Source organism: Hypomesus nipponensis, chromosome 16 (genome assembly GCF_054491055.1).
Source record: "Hypomesus nipponensis isolate SF chromosome 16, ASM5449105v1, whole genome shotgun sequence".
NCBI classification, from domain to species: Eukaryota; Metazoa; Chordata; class Actinopteri; order Osmeriformes; family Osmeridae; genus Hypomesus; species Hypomesus nipponensis.
In genome coordinates, this window is record NC_140376.1 from 2,815,001 (window position 1) to 2,825,796 (window position 10,796).

The window sequence follows — 10,796 nt, forward strand, 5'->3', positions numbered from 1 at the left end:
GGGCAGTGGCATATGATCTGATAGACTTAGACCTGACCACAGTCACACAGGTAAGACCCCAGAACAGACGATGTTCTCCCTGTCCGCTCCGCTTTATGTCCTGTTAAGACACACGTAGCTGGAGAGACAGTCACAGGAGCTAGGAGCCCTACACGCCTGACCTGGATTGTAGCGTCCATCTCTCTCTCTCTCTTCTCCCTCTCCCTCCCTCTCAAACTCCCTCTCTCTCTCTCTCTCTCTCTCTCTCCTTCTCTCTCTATCTTCCTTTCTCTCCCTCTCTCTCCTTCTCTCTCCTTCTCTATCTCTCTCTATCTCTCTTGCTTTTTCTTTCTTTCTCTCTCTCTCTCATACGGCCCTCCGGGTAATCACTTTTTTCCCCGGTTGTAGTACGACGGTGCTGACCCGCCCGACCTCTGACCCCTCCCCATCCGTGATTAAAACACCGAACCTTACTTGGGACATGTTTCCATAGCAACAGGCTCACACGGGAGACCCTGTGTAAGGTCATGAGGGAGGGAGGGAGGGAGGGAGGGAGGGAGGGAGGGAGGGAGGGAGGGAGGGAGGGAGGGAGGGAGGGAGGGAGGGAGGGAGGGAGGGAGGGAGGGAGGGAGGGAGGGAGGGAGGGAGGGAGGGAGGGAGGGAGCAGGAGGCAGCAGGAGGGAGGGAGAGAATGAGTAAGGGAGGGAGGGAGGAAGAGAGGGAGGGAGGTAGAGAGTGAGTGAGGGAGTACAGAGCTCTCTCTAGAGACCGTGCGAGCTAACGTAAAGGTCAGCGCTCCAGCTGAGAGACAGAGAGAGGGGAGGAAGTGAGGCAGAGCTGTGGTCACCTCAGGAGAGTGCTCACTCATTACACCGTCTCACCGTCTCACCTGGCTACTGCAGGGAGACAGTGTGCACACTGATAGTTAGCACTACAGCAGACTAGACAGACAGACAAACTAGACAGACCAAATAAATGAAAGCAAAAAAAAAGTGTTGTCGCTCGCTCTATATCTCCCTCTCTCTCTCTATCCCTCTCTCTTTCCTTCTTTCTATATTGATGCCATCCTCACCGCGTGTTATCAGATACCATAGAATAAGAACTTCATGCTGGATCTGCGACCCAGGAGTTTAACCACGGCAGGGAGAAACAGGTTTTTTCCAACAACCTTCATTATCTCCCGGAAAATTATTCACACCCCTGATTTATGCAAATCTTCTGACCGTGTGCTTAAAGCTCGAAATCTTTAACAACTAAAAATAGGGTCTCCTTCAGTCGCCAGGGGGCTGAAGACATTATTAATGTAAGGAAAAGAGAGATATTGAAGAAAGGGGGAGAAGTTAAAGAAAGAGAAAGATGTTTAAGAAAGGGAGAGGGATCTTGGGGAGGGAGGGAGTTGAAAGAGAGTGATATCAGAGGAGATTTAGATACTACTGCCTTGTCTCTTTAGCGGGCTTCCCAGAGCTAAGCGACTCTGGGAAGACCAGGATTGTCCCTACGCAGTCCCACATCTCCTCAGATCTCCTTCCCAGTGGGAATGTCTGGAGTGTAGAATCTGGAACTTGGAACAGGTGGACAAACTTGTTGCTATGGAAACCTGGGCTTGAATGTCCAACTTCCTTCCACTCCCACCAATCACATTTCCCCATTAACCTCATCACTATGTCTCTGTGTCACACACTTCTTCTTGTCGCTGTTTGATGATGTCACCGGTTCTGAGGTAGGTAGCGGGTTCTTCTAAGCATGTCGCGCGTGCCGTGTCGCATGTGCTGTGATGATGGATGGAACACCCGTGATAACGTCGTTCGGTTTGCGTGTACAACAAATCCTGACTTCCTCGTTTTTTATAACTCCAGCTCTCTGATTTGCAGAACATCAACCAATTAGAGCTTTTCGGAGACATGTCCACGCCCCCCGACATCACTTCTCCCTCGGTGAGTGTCTGGAAGACACGCCTCGCTGGGCCAGCACGCACAACACACACCCCAGGCCTCGCTCGTGATAGAGGCAGACAAAGATGTGGCTAATACCTGTCTTTCCCTCCCCCTCCCTCCCTCCCTCCCCTCCCTCCCTCCCTCCCTCCCTCCCTCCCTCCCTCCCTCCCTCCCTCCCTCCCTCCCTCCCTCCCTCCCTCCCTCCCTCCCTCCCTCCCTCCCTCCCCTCCCCTCCCCAGACCCCTGCCTCTCCAGCCTACACCCTGGACCCCTCCCTGGGTCTCCAGCCTCCCACGGAACTCTTCGCCCCCTTCAACCCTGCCTCTGTGCCCTCAGGTAGGGACGTCTCACATCCTGTTCTTCCACAAACACACCTCTTCATACACACACACCGTACACACACACCCTACACACACACGCCCTGTCCCCGAACTGGCAGCTTGTGTGTGTGTGTGTGTGTGTGTGCGAGACAGCCTTGTACTAGGATGTGGTCGTGCTGCTGGGTTTAGGTGCCAGTGTTGAATACAAAATGAGTCATTAGGCAGATAGGTCCTAGATTTACCTGTGGCTAGACCTGCTGGGATGGGGTGTGTGTGTGTGTGGGGGGGGGGGTTGTGTGTGTGTGTGTACAGAAGGTGGTGGTGAGTGAGGAGTACAAAGACTGAAGGAGAGGATTAGGAGGAGAGAAGTAGAGAATGAGGAGTAGGGAGAAAGAGAAGGCAGGGTTCTTTCTCAAGCTGAGGTAATAAAATACACACTGAGATGAACCTGGAGGAGAGTTTAATACGTGTGCATATATGTATGCATCCCAGCCTGCAGAATCAAGCTGAAATCCGGGTCTGGACCAGACCAGACCCCATCTCACTTCCTGTCTGTGAACGCTATATGACTCATGTCTGAAGAGATTCTGGTCCTCACTGCCCACTAACATAACAGGATATCGAGGGGATCCTCGGGCCCTGCGCAGTAGACTGGGGCTGTGTGTGCAGGTGGATAGATGTGTCACAGAGCTGTAATGAGTACGTGAGACTTGGGTGCATCCTAATGTGTGCTTTATTGTGGAGGTAATTATGATCTCCAGTACCATTAGGACAAGGCATTAGCCATAGGCTAAACTAGGACACTGCCTGCACTCCACTGATGCATGTGTTGGTTTGTGTGAGTGTTTGTGTGTGTCTATGGTACTTTCTCCTGCAGAGTAATATGCTCCCTTACCCTAGATTTTTTCCTCTCATCTCTCATTCCCCTTCCTCGTCTCTCTCTCTCTCTCTCTCTCTCTCTCTCTCTCTCTCTCTCTCTCTCTCTCTCTCTCTAGGTTATGTGACGATGGGGGCTGTACCGCCGGGCCACTGGTCCCAACAGCCCTTCGCTGGCCAGACGCCCCTGGCGTTCGGGGTTCAGTCCCCCCTCCCGGTGGCCCAGGTCCTCCCAGGAGGCCAGCCCCTCATCTGGGGCCAGGCCAACCTGTTCCCAGCCACCCAGCAGCAGTGGGCTGCCATGGCTGCTGGAGCCTTCTCCCCCACTGCCTACCTCCCCGGTCAGCCTGTGGGGGCGCTGCCTGCCGCCATGTTCCAGACCCTCGCTCCCGTCGCAGCCGCCGTCACGCCGGCTGGAGACAGCCTTTTAGCTGCCGGCGGCGGCGCGGCCTCGGGCCCCGCCCCCTCCTCCTCGTCGAGTCCGCAGCACGAGGACAGGGCGCGGCTGAAGATGAGCAAGGAGATGTTCAAGGTAGGAGGAGGGGCTAGGAGGTGTTCAAGGTAGGAGGTGGAGCTAGGTGGTGTTTATGGTAGGAGAAGGGGATAGGAGGTGCTCATGGTAGGAGGGGGGGGTTAGGAGGCGTTAGGTACTGAACCTGATGAATATATTTTTTTCCTCCCTCCACCTCCTCCGTCTCTCCCTTCTTCTCCTCCTCATTGCTCTCCTCTTCCTCCTCCTCCTCTCCAGGACTTCCAGCTGGCGAAGCCTCCAGCCATGCCGGCGCGGCGTGGGGAGCAGTCCGGCCTGTCGGGCACCTCAGACGCCTTCAGCTCCTACTTCAGCCGCGTGGGCACGGCCCAGGACACGGACGACTGCGACGACTTTGACATCTCTCAGATGAACCTGACCCCGGTCACCTCCACCACGCCCTCCACCAACTCACGTGAGGACACACACACACACATTTAGTCATTTAGCAGACGCTCTTATCCAGAGCGACTTACAGTAAGTACAGGGACATTCCCCCCCGGGGCAAGTAGGGTGAAGTAAGGACACACCGTCATTTGCCACGGCGGGGAATCGATCCGGCAAAGTTCTGATTACTAGCCCGACTCCCTCACCGCTCAGCCATCTGACTCACACACACACACACACACACACACACACAAGCAGCTTTTTCGGACCTGTGCCAACCCGACCTCTCTCTCCAGCGCCCACCCCAGCCCCCAGGAAGAGCTCCCCCTCCAAATCGTCTGCCTCCCACGTGAGCGACCCCCCCACTGACGCCACCGACCCCCCGACTGACGACTCGTTTGGGGAGGTGGAGGGAAGCCCCAGTCGAAGTGGGGAGGAGGACACTGTGAGTAGTGTGGCTGTGAGACTGCCCCAATGAAGCTTTCTAAACAGTCTTTCTGTGTGTGTGTGTGTGTGTGTGTGTGTGTGTGATCTGATGATGAATACCCTGTGTAGGTAGGTACATTCCTGGGCCAGGTAATTACCCTTTGTGATTGTGTATGTGTGTGTGTGTGTAGGTGTGAGCCAGGATGCGTGTGTGTGTGTGGTCAGTAAAGCGTTAAATGAGGTGTTGGAGTTGTCAGGGAGATCATTAAGCTGTAATGAATGGCAGCTGAGTAGGTTCATACATCATGCAGCCTGCATGGACAAACTGGGACAGGACCCTCATTCCTTATCTGGGGAATTAATATTTATTGTACAGGGAGCATCTAGATCTCTGAGACTGAGAGTCCCTCGGTAGTGACTTTCCCAGGAGTGAATTACTCTCCCTGTCTAGCTGGTAGTCTGCCTGTCTGGCTGGTGGTCTGCCTGTCTAGCTGGTAGTCTGCCTGTCTTGCTGGTAGTCTGCCTGTCTAGCTGGTCACAAGCAGGTACAGCAGCCCTTAGACTTAATGAAACACAAATCTAGCCAGGCCCACTGCTGTGTTAATGCCAGTGAGAAAAGGGAGAGAGTTTGTTGAAAAGAAAGTGAGAGAAAGAGGGTGGAAGAGGCAGAGAGAAACAGTCTCTCTCTCTTTTACCAGTGGGGGTGTTAAAAGCAGAGGTGTTTTAAGGGAAAAACTTGCAATCAATACTGTGATCTCTAAAAGCCTTTAGAGCTAGCCACTGTTTGTGTGTTCCACAGCAGAGGAAGTGGTAGGTTTCTCTGAAGGTCACATGAAGACGGATGGATGGTCTCTGCTGCCTCCTTTTTCCAACTGTCTTCCTCAACTGTCTTTCAACTGCTCCTCTTCTCTCTCTTTTTCTTGTTTTCCTCTTTGCCTTCTTGCCTTTCTTCCTCTCCTGTCCTCCCTCCCCCCCTCCCTCCCTCCCCCCTCCAGGGGTGTGGCTCAGCCTCTCCCTGCCCCAGTGAGACAGCAGTGCCCGGCCCGGCCCAGCCCAGTCCTGAGGCAGGAAGCTAGATAGCCCTGGGGCATGGTAGGTAGCACTGCCTCTCCTCCTCCTCCTCCTCCTCCTCCCCTCGTTCTCTAACCGCCTGGTCACCTGCTCCCTCCACTCACCATCACATCAGCATGTGTGGCGTGAGCTGTCTCTCTCTCTCAACCTCTCTCTATCTCTCCCTCCCTCTCTTTCTCTCTCTCTCTACCTCTCTCTCTCTCTCTCTCTACCTCTCTCTCTCTCTCTCTCTGTCTCCCTTTCTTTGCTTCTCTCTACCTGCCTGTGCCTGCTGCTGTATGTGCTCTAGAATCTCCCCTTTCGGTGTATCTGTTGTGGTTGTGTTCCTTTGTGAGTGTGTTTATGTGCATCCTGTGGCTTTGTCCTGTGTGTTTGTGAGTGTGTGTTCTGTCTTCCTCGAGCCCACCCAGGTGTGTTAGTGTCTCCAACATGTTGGACAACCTCAGTGTGTGTGTTTATACGTCATAGACCTCTCCTCCTCAGCTCTCGTCTGTCTGCTGTGCGTCTGTGTCTCCTCACTCACTCATGCTGCACTCCTCCACGGCAACCGTCAGCGACGCCCGGCGCGAGCAGTGCATCATGGGAGATGTGTCGCGTCCTTCGCGCGCGGCGACGTGTCACGTTTTAATGTGAGACGATTCCTGCCGTCATGGAATGCATGCGTCAGCCCGGATGGAACAGGAAGGACCTCTAACGAACCTGGCGTGTCACGTCCTGCCCCCAGGGGAAAGAGGAAGCTGTCTAGCGGCTCAGAGATTGAATATGGACAGGTCACCGTCGCCATCGGTTATGCCGAACAGGAAGGGGCTGAGGGAGTGTACTGGCAGCTGAAAACCCCACAGTTAGAAAGTCTCTGACAGGAACATCGGACGGCTGTTTACAAACTGTACTTGTCATTGGCATGTGAATACGCCTCTACCCACACATGTACTGACTCACACACACACACACACACACACACACACACACATGATCGCACATTTTCGGGACAACCCCCCCCAGAGTGTGTTCTCGCCCACACACACTCTCTCTCTGGCTCTTTAATGATAACTTCTGGCGTTCAATCCCACTCGAGGAAATATTTAATGATTGAGTTTTCATCAGTTAATGCTGGGCTGCCTGGATTAATGACTGCCTGGACCTAATTGGTATTAATTAAAACCTCAGAAGCCTCGCAGCCTTTGTCTCTCAGGAGGAGGAGGAGGCGAGGAGGAGGCGAGGACGAGGCGAGGACGAGAGGTTTAGCTCTCGCTTCTCCCTGCTTGCCTCCACTAGTGTGTCCTCCAGCCTTGAGGAGACCAAGGCCCTTCATGTTGGCAGCTTGGCCCAAATGAGAGGCTGGAAATGGGGTTCATGGGGCAGAGTATCCGGGCCTATCGGCTGGGCTGGCGTGGGTCTGGAGCAGGGCCGAGGTGTGGACCCAGGGTCACGTTCTAAGCGGTGGGCCGCGGTCCTCTAACTATTTGGGGTTGATGTGCAAAGTGATCTTCACAGCTGGACTCATTAGTGTATGGTTCTGGTCCAGTGGAGATGCTCACATATGGTGTTTACCTGCTCCATCAGAACCACTCCCACACACACACACACACACCTGTGCATTAGACCTCGTCATCATTCCGCAGTCAAACACACCTGTGCCAGCCTCCACAGCCACCTGTGCTTCAGTCAAAGCCAAAGTTAGTGTGTGTGTGTGTGTGTGTGTGTGAGTGTGTCCTTTGGCAGTGATTGCCTCTTCTTCATGTCCCTCGTGGGCCTGAGGTATCAGACCGACATGTGTTGGGGCTGGCGGGGGTGGAGGCAGGGGTGGAGGGAGGAGGGCTGGAGGGCAAAGATCTCATCACGCCTCTCCTGCCTCCCAGGTGTCTGCCATGAAATGCTCGCTTTCCACGGTTCACTGAGCAATCTCACAGGGCTCCGTTGGAACGCTTCGCTCTGGACCCACCAGCCTGGCACACACACACACACACACACACATGCCCACACTTCGTTTATCCAGCCAGTCTGGCTCCTGGCTCGTTGGTCTTCCACCGTCGCCCCTGCTCACCCTCCTCTCTTGCCCAGGCTGGCCCTCTCCTGGCTGGGATGAGGAGACAGTCCCTGTGGCCTGTGGGTGGGTGATGCGGGCTGACAGGGCTGGGCGGGGGGCCTGAGTTGTGGACAGTATGCTGGCTGTCACTGCTGCTCTCGTTCCTCTCTGTCAGCAGTCACTGGGGCTCCAAGCATCTGCTGTCTGCTGGGTGTCTGGCCCTGTTCCCCTCTCCCTGCCACACACCCTCCAGCCCTAATACCAACCCTAGTACCAGCCCCAGGCCCCAAGTTTGCAGCCCTACTCACAGCACCAAACCCCTAGTTTGTTGCCTCAGCCCTAGCCTCAGCCCCAGCCTCGGTGATCCTCCTCCGGTCTTGGAGGAGTTTGGATATTAGAGAGAAGCTCACTTTAAGCCCCCACGCACCCCTGCAGAGCCCCGCCTGGGTGGAGCAGAGGCAGTCAGCAGGTGCTGCTGAGGAGGGTCCGCCGTTCCCGCACTTCCCCCCACCCCCTCCAGGGGGCCGTCTGGATGTAATTATGTGTATGGTAATAACACGGCTCTGTGGTGAGCGGCCGAGAAGGACCACTGCAGGGGCCTCCTCCATCACCCCCCACGCCCCCGGCTCTCATCGCTTAGCGAGAGGAAAACCTCGCCGTGACTCACAGCCGGGCGAGCTCACGGGTCGGATTGGCCCTTCTCCGCGAGGGGGGGGGGGGGGGGGGGTTTAGAGAAAAGCACGGACGCACTCTGCCTACGCAGATACACACACGATCAAAACACGCACGCTACCATCACCCTGCAATGCCCGGAGAGTTCGTACTGCGGAACGCTACTGCCATCTGGTGTTCATGACAGGAATTACATGTGTTGGGTTTTTCTCACAGCAAGGCTACGAATGGTCGGCCATTTTTCTTTTGTGGCCTCTGTCTTAGCAATCACATGTCCTATATGGATATGCTAAGTCTGTTTACTGTGTTTGCTGATTATTAGAAAGCAGGATTGGTGTTAGGGGGGACGTTGCTGCTAATGGCTAATGCTAACGCTGGTGTGTGTGTGTCTGTGTGTGTGTGTGTGGGTGCGTGCGTGTAGAGGAAGAAGGATCCTCTCTACGCCCAGATCAACAAAGCGAAGAAGTAAGGAGCCTCACAGGAAGACGTATCTGACCGGCGCTGGGGAGAACAGGAGGAGAGAGACTCTAAACGGCCCCCAGCTGTGTGTGTGTTTGAGTGTGTGTGTGTGTGTGTGTGTGTGAGAAACAGGTGTCTCTCCCCATCGCCCATGGTACTGTTCTCCTGTAGCAGCTTGGCGGAACCTTCTCTCTTCTCCTCTGGCTAACAACCTCCCTGGAGAGAACCATCCCTCTCTCGCCCCGCTCCTCCTCTCCTCCTCTCTGCTGTCGTTCCTCTCCTCCACTGGGAGGAGACCTCGGTGATCCTCTCTCTCTCTCTCCCTCGTCTCTCCCTATGGACACTCACAACCAGCCTTACACAAGTCTGATTATTCTTCTGCGCCTCACCCTCCTTCTCTCTCTTTCAGCTCTCCCTCCTTTTCTTTTCCCTCTCTCTCCTTCTCTCTCTTTTCCCTCTCCCTCCTTCTCTCTCTTTTCCCTCTCCCTCCTTCTCTCTCTTTTCCCTCTCCCTCCTTCTCTCTCTCTTCCCTTACCCTCCTTCTCTCTCTTTTCCCCCTCTCTTTCTCTGTTCTTTCTCCCTCTGTCTCGGTCCCTGTTTCTGGCTAGAGACTTTGCTGCCATGGAGGGCCTGGACCAAGCGGTGCCTCCCCCCCCCCCCCCCCCCCCACAAACACACACATATTCGAGTGATCATTGGACAGAATCAGCATCTGTAGCAAGGGATTCCTGTGAGAGGAGTGTGACTCTTATGAGCCAGTTCAGACTAGTCTGCTACGGCATCTGATTGGTCCGTTTGGGTGTTTCCCTTTCATGCGAGTGTCTGCTGGATCTCTAAGCAGAAAAGACTCTGGAAGCTGTTCACCCACACCCACACACACACAATCACACACACTAACCGTGATTACCTACACACACACACACACACACAGAACGATGACACACGTGGAGTGTTTTGCCAAACGTCTCCTTCCACAGGTTTGGAGAGAGAAGGTGTGATTGAAAGGACTTCCCGACGGCATGGACGTTGCAAACCTAACGGATTCTGTGATTGAACTGTTCATTCTCTATAGCTTTTGTACAATACTGATGAGAAGAAAAAAAAGGGACACATTGAAATGGAATTTTTATTTTATAAGTCAATCAAGCCGCTGGGGTCAGGTCTATAGGAGTTAGAGTCTTCATGGCTTTAAGCCATCTAATGGTTGGTCCGCTACGCTCATTTTGTAAATAACGACCATAACAAAGACCATTCAGTCCAGTATGGACATCTGCGCCATAAAATAGGAAGGCTTCAGTTATGCAAACTCTAGACGAAACCAAGCAATACCAACGCATTCTGCTCTCCCCTCGCGCTCTCACGATGTGGCTTCCTCTGGCTCTGTGTGGCTCCGTCTGTCCTGCATGTTCAGGTCACCCTCCCACCCCTTACTCCTGTACTGTGTCCTAACCTCGTCTGCTCCCTGCCCCCCCCATGCTCCCCCCCCCCCCCTCGCTCCAGCCCAAGCCACCGACTAATCCTCGTCCTGATTTTACCTTAGTCCTATTCCCAGTTATATGAATCTGTACCTTCATCCTAGTACAATATTAGTTCCGTTTTTTTTAACCTCTTCCCCAGTCCCGGTCTCTGTCTTTCCTTTCACTTTACGCTCTGTCTGCCTGCCTGCCTGTCTGCCTGCCTGCCTGTCTGTCTGCCTGTCTGTCTGCCTGTCTGTCTGCCTGTCTGTCTGTCTGTCTGTCTGTCTGTCTGTCTGTCTGCCTGTCTGTCGTTCTGTCTGTCTGTCCACCACCTGTCTGTCTTTCCAGGCTGCGTCTCTGCTAGTCTTACATCAACTGGGATGCCAGTGACTCCCTATTTTATGGCCAGAGTCCACATTTCATTTTACTACTGATTTTGGATTAAGATCTAAATCTGACAAATTGAAGAAGAGCAAGAAATGGAACAAAAAGGGAAACATTGCAGTTTGAGAACATAACATTTCTAGACCTATTATAACTTTACCTCAGCTAACGGTTTCTTAATGTAAATTGACACATTATTTTTATCTTTATGAATACAACATTCTACAGTGGATTTTTAGATTTTGCTTTTCTTTTGATTTACGTATCGCACCATGT

General features: G+C 53.7%; 1 protein-coding gene across 1 annotated transcript in view; it reads left to right on the forward strand.

Moving 5' to 3' along the window:
* dab1a (DAB adaptor protein 1a) overlaps positions 1–5,527 on the forward strand; it is a 27,803-nt gene extending 22,276 nt beyond the window's left edge. The window contains exons 9-14 of the mRNA XM_084676113.1: positions 1,851–1,913; positions 2,153–2,249; positions 3,229–3,641; positions 3,858–4,053; positions 4,322–4,470; positions 5,447–5,527. Of these exons, the coding sequence (XP_084532239.1) occupies positions 1,851–1,913; positions 2,153–2,249; positions 3,229–3,641; positions 3,858–4,053; positions 4,322–4,470; positions 5,447–5,527 (999 nt within the window). The remainder of the gene's footprint in view (positions 1–1,850; positions 1,914–2,152; positions 2,250–3,228; positions 3,642–3,857; positions 4,054–4,321; positions 4,471–5,446) is intronic.
* The last annotated feature ends 5,269 nt before the right edge of the window (positions 5,528–10,796 follow it).